This window comes from Lissotriton vulgaris, chromosome 3_1 (assembly GCF_964263255.1).
Source record: "Lissotriton vulgaris chromosome 3_1, aLisVul1.2, whole genome shotgun sequence".
NCBI lineage: Eukaryota > Metazoa > Chordata > Amphibia > Caudata > Salamandridae > Lissotriton > Lissotriton vulgaris.
The window spans coordinates 2,084,520,507-2,084,533,914 of record NC_141689.1 but is presented as its reverse complement, the minus strand read 5'-3'; the positions used below and the strand labels follow the sequence as shown (position 1 = coordinate 2,084,533,914).

Sequence of the window (13,408 nt, the reverse complement as noted above, 5' to 3'; positions counted from 1 at the left end):
AATCATCGCACCCCAACTCCGCGACGTCATCAACAGCTCCTTCACATCAGCTGCCTTCCCAGAGAGCTGGAAGCACGCCGAACTCAGCACCCTCCTAATAAAAAACACCGCGGACCCCACGGACCTCAAGAACTTTCGACCCATCTCGCTCCTCCCGTTTCCTGCCAAAGCCATCGAGAAGACGGTCAACAAACAACTCTCCACCTTCCTCAAGCATACGGATCCCTCGACCCGTCACAGTCCGGCTTCCGAGCAAACCACAGCACTGAGACCGCCCTCATCGCAGCCACCGACGACATCAGGTCTATGCTCGACAACGGGGAAACCACCGCACTCATCCTCTTGGATCTCTCAGCAGCCTTCGGCATGGTATGCCACCGCACCCTGATACAACGCCTCAACGACACCGGAATCCAAGGCGCGGCCTTATAATGGATCACCTCGTTCCTCTCCGGTAGAACCCAGAGAGTCCGCCTCCCCCGTTACGGTCCACGGCTACCGAAGTCATCTGCCGCGTCCCACAAGGCTCCTCGCTCAGCCCCACCCTCTTCAACGTCTACATGAGCCCCCTCGCGGCCATCGCACGCAAACACAACCTCAACATCATCTCCTACGTCGACGACACACAGCTGATCCTCTCCCTCACCAACAACCCCGCCAGGGCCAGCCTCCAGGAAGGAATGAAGGATGTCGCGGACTGGATGAAGCTCAGCCGTCTGAAGCTGAACTCAGACAAGACGGAAGTCCTCATCCTCGAACCATCCCCCTCTGCCTGGGAAGTCTCCTGGTGGCCACCTGCCCTGCGCACCGCCCTCTAACCCACATACCACGCGCGCAACCTGGGCTTCATCCTGGACTCCTCCCTCACGATGACCAAGCAAGTCAACTCCGTCTCATCGTCATGTTTCAACACCCTGCGCATGCTCCGGAAAATCTTCCGTTGGACCCCCACAACAACCAGGAAGACGGTCACCCAGGCCCTCGTCACCAGCTGCCTAGACTGCGGGAACACCCTCTACGCCGGAACCACAGCCAAGCTCCAGAAAAGACTACAGCGCATTCAGAACGCCTCGGCAAGGCTCATCCTGGACATCCCCCGCCACAGCCACATCTCTGCCCATCTGAAGAATCTGCACTGGCTCCCCGTCAGCAAGAGAATCACATTCCGACTCCTCACCCACGCACACAAGGCTCTCCATGACGCGGGCCCCATGTATTCTACACACCAACCCGCCAGCCTCAACCTTGCCACCGTCCCACGTATGCGCAAAGCCACCGCCGGAGGAAGATCCTTCTCCTACCTGGCAGCCAAGACATGGAACTCCCTCCCCACCCACCTCCGGCTGACACAGGACCATCTCGCCTTCAGGAAGCAACTCAAGACCTGGTTCTTCGAGCAGTAGCGACCCCCACACCCCAGTGCCTTGAGACCCTAACGGGTGAGTAGCGCGCTTTACAAATCCCTTGATTGATTGATTGATTCTGCTTCAGGAAGAGGTCCAATCACTCTTCCTCATAGGGGGCTATAGAGCCTGCCTGTTCCACAACACCTACAGGGCGCAGGGGTGTGTTGCCTCCACTTCCTTATTCCCAAAATGGACGGGTCCTTCAGGCCCATTTTGGACCTCAGACTCCTCAACGAGTACATCCTAATAGAACTCTTCAGGATACCATACCTCTGTTACAGCAGAGCGACTTCAAGGTTGCAGTTTGACCTCAAAGACGCCTACTTCCACATTCTGATTCATCCGGCGCGTCAACGCTTCCTCTGGTTTGTGGTAATTGGTCAGCATTACCTGATCAAAGTATTGCTCTTCAGGGTCACCACCGCACCCCGGGTTTTCACAAAGTGCCTTGCAGGAGTAGCAGCGCACCTGCCTATACAGGGCATACATGTATTGCCCTGCCTGGAAGATTGACTGATAAAGAGTGTAATACAACTTTATTTCCGTGTGGACAACCAGCCTCTATAGACCTACTACACAAACTGGGCTTCACCATCAACACTGTAAAGTCCCATCTCCAACCCCTTCAATTTCAGCACTATCTGGGAGCCATACTCAATGCAGAGGTCGACGAGGCATATTCCATTTTGGCAAGACTCCAGTCTCTCGAAGTGTTGCTGCCTCTTTTTCCTCCAAATCAACAGGCCACAGTACAGAAAATCATGCGCCTGCTAGGCATAATAGCCTCCTGCATCGCCATAATGCCCATCGCATTTTTGCACATGAGTCTGCTGTCTAACTCATCAATGGTCTCAAAAGGAGGGTCATTGGGAAGATCTAGTGTTGATCAGTCCCTGCACCAACAACTTGTTGAAAGGGCGGCCTTTTCTCAACCCAATTTTGGAGATTACTGTCACAACGGACGCATCCTTCAAGACTTGACTGTCTAGGGTCAGGGAGTCCCACACACCGGGATCTCCACTTCAGCTATTTGGAACTGCTAGCGCTCTATTTAGTCCTTAAGGCGTTCCTTATGCACATAGTGGGCAAGGTAGTCCTCCTACAGATAGACAACATGTCAGCCATGTATTCCATTCCGTAGTAGGGGGCACCCGCTGTCCTCAGCTTTTGCTGTTCGCCCAGCCCATCTGGTGCTGGGGTCTCCACCACAGGATCCATCTGTTGAGGGAGTACCTTCCGGGAGTTGACGACGACTTTGCCGACCTTCTTAGTGGGATGCAGCAACAAGTCCACTAGTGGTTACTCCACCCTACAGTCCTCCTGTACTACTTCCAATGATGGGCGTTGCCGAAAGTGGACCTCTGCGCCTCAGCAGAAGATGCAAAATGCCCAAACTTCGCCTCCAGTTTCCCATAGGCAATGCACTATGGATGAACTGGTCAAGGATATTTGCCAATGTTCTTCTATCTCTACCCCTCATTCCACTTGCGGTTTGGAAGCTACGACAGACCTCCCTCACCCTCATCCTGTAGGCCCCCGTCTGGGCCAGACAGCCCTGGATAACCACTCTCAACAAACGGTTGTTAGTTCCGCAAAAGAGGCTCCCCAATAGGCTGGACCTTCTCATGTAGAACCATGGAGAAACCAGGCACCCTGACCCCAACAATTTCAACCGTGCGATTTGGCTCCTGAGGTCTTAGAATTTGGTTATCTCAATCTACCTCCAGAATGCATGAATATTCTTAAAGAAGCGCGCAGGCCAACTACTCATGCCTGTTACGCTGCCAAATGGAAAAGATTTGTCTGCTACTTCCTCTCAAACCATATTGACCCACCTGGCAGCCACAGTTCAGAACATTAATTGTTACCTCCTACACCTCCAAACTATTGGTCTAGCCTTTCCTTCCATTCTGCTACGCCTGACAGTGTGGCCGTATGTCTCCAAAATAAGCAACATGCCTCCCTCTTCAGGATTCAAATCCTGAAAGCTTTTTTGGAGGGGCTCAAAAGCGTCATTCCTCCCCGGGTGCCTCAGGCCCTGGTGTGGAATCTTAATATTATCCTAACAAGACTTATGGGACCCCGTATAGCCCCTCCAGATGTCCCTTACAGTTTCCTTTTAGAAAGTAGCTTTTCTGGTAGCTATCACATCACTAAAGCGTGTCAGTGAGCTCCAGTGTTTAACTTTGGAAGAACCTTTCGGGTTCATAGAGTTGGGATGTTCCTTTGTACGAACCAAATATCATCCTAAGGTGGTCCCTTCTTTACACCTTAACCAGTCTACAGAACTTCCACTCTTCTTTCCACAACCCCTTAGTTGCAGAAAGGTCTCTTCATACCTTAGATGTCAAACGAGCCTTAATGTACAACATAGATAGAACAAAACCTTTTTATTTTTTTTTTTAAACCGCAGCTGTTTGTTGCTTTCTCTTAACCGCATAAAGGAAAGACCTTATCAAAATCAAGCATAGCCAGATAGTTAAATGCATCCAAACCTGTTTCGCAAAAGCTGAAAGAGTTTTGCCTGTTCCTCCTAAACTCATTCCACCAGAAGGAAAGAGACCTCTATGACCTTCCATGGGAACATCCCACTAACTGACATTTGTAAAGCAGCTACCTGGTCTACACCACACACTTTCACAAAGCACTACTGTGTAGACATATTAGCCCGCCGCTAAACTAATATTGGTCACGCTGTACTATGTACCATTTTTCAGTCTTCTGCAGCATCCACAGGCTAGCCACCACTTAGGGGAGGACTGCTTTACAGTCTATGCACAGCATGTTTATATACAGCCAAACATACTTTGAACAGAAAATATTACTTAACGTTTAAGCATCTGTTCGAGGCATGTAGTGCTGCAGATTCACATGTGCCCACCCTCTTTCCCGGACACATCTAGCTGTTTGCAGTTACCATTACTTCCTACTTCCCTTACTTGGTCTTTTTACCAGATTTTGTATCCTGTGTTGCTCTACTTCAGTCATCCTCAACCGTTGTGCGAAAAAACAATGTAACAATATTGCCATTGACCATGCGCATTTCAAGCAAGCGGTGAAGTCACACTACCTCGTGACTCTAGAAGAATTATACGAAGAAAAACAACTTGCACATATCCAAGCCCAACACTAGATGGCAGGAGTATGCACAGCATGTAAATCTACAACACTACATGCCATTAACAGAGGCTTACAGGGTAAGCGACATTTTCTTTTGCCATCTAGTAGAGAGATGTAGTTGTACCTCAAGGTAAACACAGATTGCACCAACCCCATATTCCTAAGAGCACTCAAATAACTGGTAAATAGGTTTAATGTTATAAATAATGTTAGGGTCATTGTAATTGTGCTTCTGAAAAGGATTGATCAGGTATCAGATCTCAGCAGGAATCTGAAAGGTTATTTGGTTGCAATTCAATTTCTTGCACAATTGCATCTTTCATACTGCCTCTGCTTATATTTAACATAAAATGGTGATCCTGTGTAGTGAGAGAACCTTTGATCACCAGGAAACCATTTATTGTTTCCCAACTGCATTTGCATTACTCTGTCTAATTTTACATCAAGGAGTTTCTTTCAATTTCGAACACCATTACTAACAATCTTGGAAACCATCCGTGTGTTAGAAAATGTGGAATGTCTGTGAAAGCTTATTATTGCTCCTGTATACCAAATAGTTGGTTAGTACATGCAAGATGCATCAAAGAACCTAGAGAAGTCGTATGTAAAGTGTGCTAAAAAAATCCCATCTTCAGTAGTATTAAAGCTACATGTCACTAATTTCTCCACCCAGCTTTTGAGGCTATTTTTTAAAATTCTACAGCTGTTATTTCAGCAGCATGCTTTCCATGACTTCTCCACATTCGTTCTGTCATCACTGTAATGTTAGTAAGCTAGTTCTTTATTACAGCAGTGTAAGAGCTTGGTTGACCTGGCAAAACAGAGTAGAGTGCTAGGTCATGTATGATTCTCTGATTTCAATCTCTGACAAGAGTTGGTTGTATGAATGGCCTTCTGAGCATGAAGATAGTCTTTTTGATCAGGGGTAGAGCTAGAGTAAGTTGTGTTAAACGCGACTACCTAGGGGATTCAAGCCTGTTAGGCGAGTCACGTTTGTGGTTCAAGGTGGTTGTTTAGGGAGACTGACTGTTGTGGTTGAGGCTACACCTTTTATGGACATTTCTGTACTGTATTTTGGCTCTGTTATCATTGCTTTTGACAAGGCTTGGCTTGCTGTGGTCTCGGCTTGCAGTGGGTGTGGTTATACAAGGGTTTAGTGTTCTAGACCTGACTTTACACAGTCAATGTGGTTACTGGCATTAGTAGAGTGTTGTAGGAATCACTAGAGGTATGATTTGTACTTGGAAATCACCAGTGCTCCTTAATATCCCACATGCCTGGGCCCTGAGCCACTGACTGGGTACTGAACTGATGATTACTTTAATGCTTGTTGTTGATAGCAGTGGGGAGACAGTGGTGTAATAGGAGTTGAAGCATTCAGCAAGGAGCTATCAGAGAAAGCAGGAGGATACTATGGTAGACCAAAGCAAGACTTGGAGGAGATGGGGCTGTGTCCAGCCGCATAGCATAGAGGCAAGTATTATACTTCATATACAGTTAGCCAACTTTTGGGGGTATTTCTGTACTTTCAAAAGGCTCTGATACCATTGTTGTTTGCAAGACTTGGTTCTCTATGTATAGGTTTCTGTTGTAGATAAAAGTGGGGCTTATTCAATGTGGCTGTGCTTGCTGTTTCTTAGGGCTTGGCTCTTTTCATTCTGCAACTGTGGTTACTGGTGCATGCAGCATGATGTAGAACAACTATAGTTGAGCTGTGTAACTTGTCCGCCAACAGCTCCCTCCTTTTTAGGTCTCGTCCTATTCCATTCCGCACGGTATGAATAGGACGAGACTATATGGGCGAAACTAAGAGCTAAACTAAGCTCTCAAAAATGCGGATTTCCAGAAGTGCATTTGTGTCCCGTGCACGCGCTTCTATCCGCCTGCCTGCCTGCCTCGCATCACCACATCAAAGCCAGCCATCTGTTGCTTCCCCAGCATGGTGCCGCCAGCAGCTTCACTTCAAAGGGATCCGCTACGCCCCCTGCTGCATCAAAGGCTTTCATTTCGCGGCTCGTTTTTTGTGCCTTTCTGCCCTATTAGACTCGTTTTACTTCTCTCGGGCTTTCCTCTCTGCATTCACTTTAGTCCGTGTTATTGGCACATCCGTTCTTTGGTTTAGCCATTCCGTCTGAACTTTTGTCGCAGCGCTTCGAAGTCCTGATGGGGTTTATAGCACTATAGACATGATAGCTCTGCTGGTGAACTCGCTTTCATCTCAAAATACATCAAATTTTTTATGTAAATAAGTTAGCAACTGTCATAGGCCTGGCGATTTCATCAGTACCCCCAGCCATTCTCACCACTAGCACCTTCACACCCTGACGGATTAATTTAAGCTTCCACTTTGGCTAAGCATGCGATATTAAGAAACACATAAATATAGGAGGCTGTGCTTGAAAGACTAGAGATTGTCATTCGCGACTCGTTCTTCGGATTCTGTGATAGTAATACGTGTTTGTGTGTAGCACTTCATAAAGCACCCCTGCTGCTTCTAAGCTCTGTAATTGGCATTCGTTGCTGTCACGCAGAATTCTTATTTCTATTGCCTGCAGACCACTGGGGATGGCCCCACTCTGACTTCACATTCTTTCCAATATATATACAGCCTGATTCATCAAGCCGAAATGGGCTCGCAAAGGGCCAGATTCTGAGAATCTGGCCCTTTGCGAGCGCTATTTTTGCATTTGGGATTCATCATCCCAAATGCAAAAATCGGTAATAGCGATTTCGCTATTTTGCGAGGAATTACATTTAAGGAATCTCTATTTGAGATTCCTTAAATGCAATTCATCATCCATTTTAAAATTGGGAATTCGCAATTTCGGCCCGCTATTTACCGCGAGGTCAAACCTCGTGGTAAATAGCGAAAACTTAGAAAAATGCTTTTAAAAGCATTTTTCTAAGTTGCATGTTGCACACACACATGTCCTTTGGACATGTGTGTGCGCAACACCTGTTCGTATTTACTTTTAAGGGGTGCTACAGGGTGTCCTTTGGACACCCCTGGCACCCTTTAAATCGCTATCTTATTTGCGATTAGCAAATTGCTAATCGCAAATAAGGAATACTCCCCATTCATTCCTATGGGCCTTTTGGCCCATAGGAATGAATGGGGAGTTATTCCTTATTTGCGATTAGCAATTTGCTAATCCCAAATAAGGAATATGTAGGAATCGCATTTGTTTTTGCGATTCCTACATGAATGCCGTTTTGCGAGTCTGGAATAGCGATTCCTTATGATTCGCTATTTCAAACTCGCAAAACGGCACTATGATGAATCAGGCTGATATTTCTTTTTGACATTAGACCCTTAGGATTCGTGCTGTTGTTTTGTATGATTGTAGATGGATGAATGATTTGGCCAGTGTGAAAGTTTGGATGTATTGTAAATTCTGTAAATTGTTTTGTATATTATAAATCACTTGTAAATATTCTATTGTAGATTTTCTTGCTCTGGTTGTCTATACATTAAGATCGAGTTGGTTATTCATGAAAATACATTTCCCCACTAGTGTTAAAATAAATAAATAAACTAGTGACGTAAACCAAAAACGGACCTTTATGTTTTTTTCATACAGGTTTTTCTAAAATAGGGAAGTAATATCCGGTACTGGCAGTTGTTTTGTTGTTTAGTAGTCTTGGGCTCAGCCTTACTGGTTCGGAGTCACGACCCTGTGTCGTTGTTGCAGAAGCCACACGGCATCCTGCAGTCCTGCCAAGCAGCACACAATGTTCCTTCCTGGAAACACCCGCAGCATTATATGGATGCATTTGTCCACTGTTTTTTTCTCCTCCTACCCCTCTCTCTACGTCTCTTTCTCGCTCTCGCTCTCACACCCACGCTCTTTCTGTTACTCCTTATTCTCCCTCCACCCTCCAACTCCACCCTCCAACTCCACCCTCCAACTCCACCCTCCATCACTCGGGGGCACCACCACATCACTCAGGGACACCACCACATCACTCGGGGACACTACCACATCACTCTGGGAACACTACCACATCACTCTGGGAACACCACCACATCACTCTGGGAACACCACCACATCACTCTGGGAACACCACCACATCACTCTGGGGACACCACCACATCACTCGGGGACACCACCACATCACTCGGGGACACCACCACATCACTCGGGGACACCACCACATCAGTCTAATACACCACCACATCAGTCTAATACACCACCACATCAGTCTAATACACCACCACATCAGTCTAATACACCACCACATCACTCAGCCCAACCACATCACCACTCAGCACTTGCTACCAACAAGCATTGCCATAGCCAATAGGACTCGCATTAGGAAAGTGTAAGCTATTGGCTTTGTCAATAACGATGCTATTAATTTTTATATTTTCAAAGCCAACACATATTAAAAAAATGTGTCATTTACAATACGAATAGCTCACACCTTACTAATGCGAGACCTATTACATTGCAAATACTTGTTTTTTACATGCTTGTCGTCCATAGGCCATGGAGCCATGTGTACTATTGATAGTAGTGGAGAGAGGAGAGCATAGGACAATAGGGGCAAGGGCATTTGGCAAAGCAATGAAGCGGAGGATCAATGTACGACTAGGGGGAGATTGAGCTGTGTCCGATATCATAGTCTGTATACAGTGGGAGGATTCTGTTCACCCCATCACCCAGCCACCTCCTTGATGATACTTCATCAGCTTTATAGGGTTCAAAATTTGAGTGGACCCACCTCGATACTAATCTGTGATCACCAGGTTATATAAAGATCTTTGCAACACATGCCTTGGTCCTTAGAGTTGGTCCTATGTCTTACATTTACTATTAAATCCACAATCCACAAATAAAGAGGGGAAGCTAGGTTAAATAAATTGTACAAGTGAATTTTTACACCAACGTTTACAGTAAATGTCAGACATTTGTTCTCACTAGCCAGTGCCAAAATTGTATTTTGAACTGGATTCTTGGTTGACAATGGTGCCATATGCAAGCAAGGAAATTAGCTCTTTTGGGTCTGTGTTACGAGAGACATAATTAGACTGTAGTGGGCCCTTCATATCCTTGAACTCCAGTACCACTGCACCTGCTGTACTAAGGTTAGCAATACTCTATCATTCCATATGTCACTGCAGTATTTCACTAATAGCAGTGTGATAAGTGCAATTCAGCCCAGTAAGAACACATGAGAAGAACATAAATGTCTGTCCCCAGTAAAGGGAAATTCCGGTTGAGTTCTGCAAGGGCAACCACTACAGCGGTCTCGAATACAGGATGGCTAGAACTCCAGACTTGAATTTTCTAGAGATCTTTGGGATGCTCCGAAATACAAGCAGAAAATTCTAAGATACATTTTCATTTTCAGTGAGTCACTGAACTATGGCAGCATGGCTCAATGATTAACTCATTTTTCCGACCTTCTAAGCGAGATGCAGCAACAAGTCCACTAAAGGGTACTCCACCCTTCAGTCCTCCTGCACTACTTCTAGTGATGGGGGTTTCCGGAAGTGGAACTCTGCCCCACAGCAGAAGACGCGAAATGCCCAAACTTTGCCTCTAGATTCCCATAGGCAATGCACTATGAATGAACTGGTCAGGAATATTTGCCTATGCTTTTCCACCTCTCCCCTTCATTACACTTGTGGTTCGGAACGTACGGCAGACCTCCCTCACCCTCCTCTTAGTGAGCCCCGTCTGGGCCAGACAGCCCTGGATAACCTCTCTCCACAAACGTTTGAAAGTTCTGCAGAAGAGGCTCCCCAGTAGGCTGGACCTTCTCATGTAGAACTATGGAGAAACCAGGCACCCTGACCCAAACAATTTCAATTGTACGATTTATCTCCTGATGTCTTAGAATTTGGTTATCTCAATCTACCTCCAGAATGTATGACTATTCTTAATGAAGTGTGCATGCTGCTACTGCCTCTCAAACCACATTTTCCCCTGGCAGCCACAGTTCAGAGCCTCCTACTCCTCCAAACTATTAGTTTTGCCTTCCCTTCCATTCGGCTACACCTGGCGGTATAGCCGTATGCCTCCAAAATAAGCAACATGCCTCCTTCTTTAGGATTCAAATCCTGAAAGCTTTTATGGAGGGGCTCAAAAGCGTCATTCCTCCTCGGGTGCCTCACGCCCTGGTGTGGAATCTTAATATTATCCTCACAAGACTTATGGGACCCCGTATAGCCCTTCCAGTCATGTCCCTTCCAGTTTCTTTTTTGAAAGTAGCTTTTCTGGTAGCCATCACGTCAATAAAGCAGGTCAGTGAGCTCCAGTGTTTAACCTTGGAAGGTTCAGGTTCATAGAGATGGGATGTTCCTTTCGACCACCCAAATATCTTCCTACGGTTGTCTCTTCTTTACACCTTAACCAGTCTATAGAACTTCCAGTCTTCTTTCCACAACCCCCCAGTCGCAGAAAAGTCTCTTCAGACCTTACACGACTAACCATTACGATCTGCAGATTAAAGGTTTGAAGGCTGAATTATCCTTCCACCCTTTTGAGTTCAGTGGAGCACGCACCAATATGGTGCTTAGAAACAGCAGAGGACCTGAATGAAGCATTGTTTACAAACTAGTTATTGTTCCATGAATTCCCGCAGCCATTCACCTATTTATGCAGTCACTCAGGCAGGCATACATTCGCACTTCTACAGTTGTTTAATGCACCCAGGCACTCGCCCATGCGTCCGTCGAAGTTACCCAGTCACTTACCCATTCCTTCATTTATCCACCCTTTGACTCATCATGTTTACCAGATCACCAATCTGCACCACCAGTTATACAAAATCGCCAAACAGTGAATTTGCACTTTTACTAGAAAACAAAACTGCTTTTGCAATGTTTGCTTTATGGTTGAATGAATAAGATACATCTGTAATTGAACCTGAAGAGATATCTGTGAGAGATACAGTTTTAGGGTTAGGGGAAGCAGGCATAGGACGAATCCATGAAGCCTATTGCATTGAAAATCACTAAGTCTCTAAAACTATGCTAATTAGTCGTATGCAAGCGTGAATGTATTATTTTTTTTATTATGAAGTGATAGTGCCTGTTGTCCATATGTTAGCCAGGGTAATTTATGGTTGTGAAAAATAAAGCTTCTTTTAAATTGGCTTTAATGTTAAATCAATTGATCTTTAAAATGTAAAAGAAAAGTGTTTGAATAATTGTTCTTTTTAACTTTAAATTTCGTTATATCAGTAGTAGATTTGGAAAAGCTTTTAGTACATTTACTTTACAAGCATACACAAATGTAACATTTGTTTTTTAACAGGTGGTGTGGCACTCCATGCAAGACGAGTTTATTCGCCAGTACAAGCACTTTGAAGGTTTAATTAATCGGTGTTATAAAGGATCTGGAATTACTATGGAATTTACAATAGAAGACATTCTTGACTACTTCTCCAGCATTGCACAGTCTCACTAGCAACCGAGAATTTATATGAAAGAGTAGTCCTATAAAGACTTTCAAACTTTGATATGCTGTTTGAATGTAATTGTGTGCCAAGCGAGCTTTTGTGAATTTCAAAATACAATTATGTCTATACAATTGGCAATTGTGGTAGCAACTGCTGGTCCAAGATCGAGCCCAAACTTCAAAAGCAGTGCCCTACATTATAGTTTGTATTAAATCAATAGGGATCTATTATTCTATAAACATTATTGAAATGTAATTAATATTATTCTCTGTATATAGAGCCTACTGTGTCTGAGATACTTCCTTACTCGCCTTTCTGTGATGTGTACATGTTTTTGTTTGTTGGGTGAGTACTAAACACCATGATTTACTTTACTTATCATGTCAACTACAGTTTGCACTACAAAAGAGGCTAATTATGGATATTTTCGGTGCATGTATCTTGTTAAAGCATTAAGTTCTTACTTAAGTAAAAAAGTATTGTTTTTTTAACATTCTGGTATCTACATTGATGTTTAAATGTAATAGACACTCTATGAATGATCAATACCCTGTGTTCAGTCACTCAGGAAAGGTGATAGACTGATGAAAACCATAATTTATTAAGTTATTTCTTTTATTATCAATACAAAGAATGCTATAATTTCCCAAATATATAGTCCCAAGTATCCTCCTAAGTACTTGCAGAGACGGGCTGCAGTAGTATTCTACTTTTGAAGTTCTGTCACATATGCCATTCTTCCTGTAATGTGCATGTCTCTAAATGGATGAAAATAATTTTTATATTTCTCTCTGTGTACTTATAATTGGGAGGAATGAGGTATTCTCAAAAGTTCCCATGGGCAGAGATCAGGATCTTGCACCCTTGATCTAATATTAGCTTGGGGGCTCTCTCGTGAGAGCTGTGTACAGTCCAACTATCTCATAGTGGTCCTCTTCATGATCTAGTGTTTCTAGAAGTTTTATGTCTATGCTGGTTGGTTATACCCATCACACTGACATTCAGTATAAGTGTCTTTAAATGTTAATCAGACTAACAGGTTTACAGAAAATGTCCTTTTACAAAATAACATTGCACTATTGCCTGAGGAAAAATCAAAATAAAGCAGTTGCATACCTGTAGCTCAGCGAGCACACATCTGGCATTGTAATGATTGCTGGAGTACCTTTCAAAGTGGTTGAGGGTGATGAAGCTTTCCATTGAGTAGTTGTGGATTATCTTTCTTGGATTGAAAACAGAACATTTGAGTCTTTTCATCACCTAATACTTCAGCCAATATACAGATGCACTTGAGAAAACCATTTGGACTTAAAACATTTCAAAGTTTTGTCTTCCAGCTAAAGGATGTTTCCTCTTATGTAATTTCAAAATGTGTAAGACTGCTTGTGTAAGAAATTAGGTTATTGGTTGAGGGGGTGAAAGCCACACTCAGGCACCAGGAACAATCCTTGTCAGGATGAACCATAAAAGTC

At 44.4% G+C, this 13,408-nt stretch overlaps 1 protein-coding gene across 9 annotated transcripts in view; it reads left to right on the top strand.

Annotated features, from left to right (window-relative positions):
* EXOC1 (exocyst complex component 1) overlaps positions 1–13,066 on the top strand; it is a 332,741-nt gene extending 319,675 nt beyond the window's left edge. For all 9 annotated transcript variants that reach the window (XM_086962628.1, XM_086962632.1, XM_086962630.1 and 6 more), the window contains one exon: positions 11,792–13,066. In XM_086962628.1, coding sequence (XP_086818754.1) covers positions 11,792–11,944 — 153 coding nt within the window. In that variant the 3' untranslated portion in view covers positions 11,945–13,066. The remainder of the gene's footprint in view (positions 1–11,791) is intronic.
* Positions 13,067–13,408: the final 342 nt, after the last annotated feature.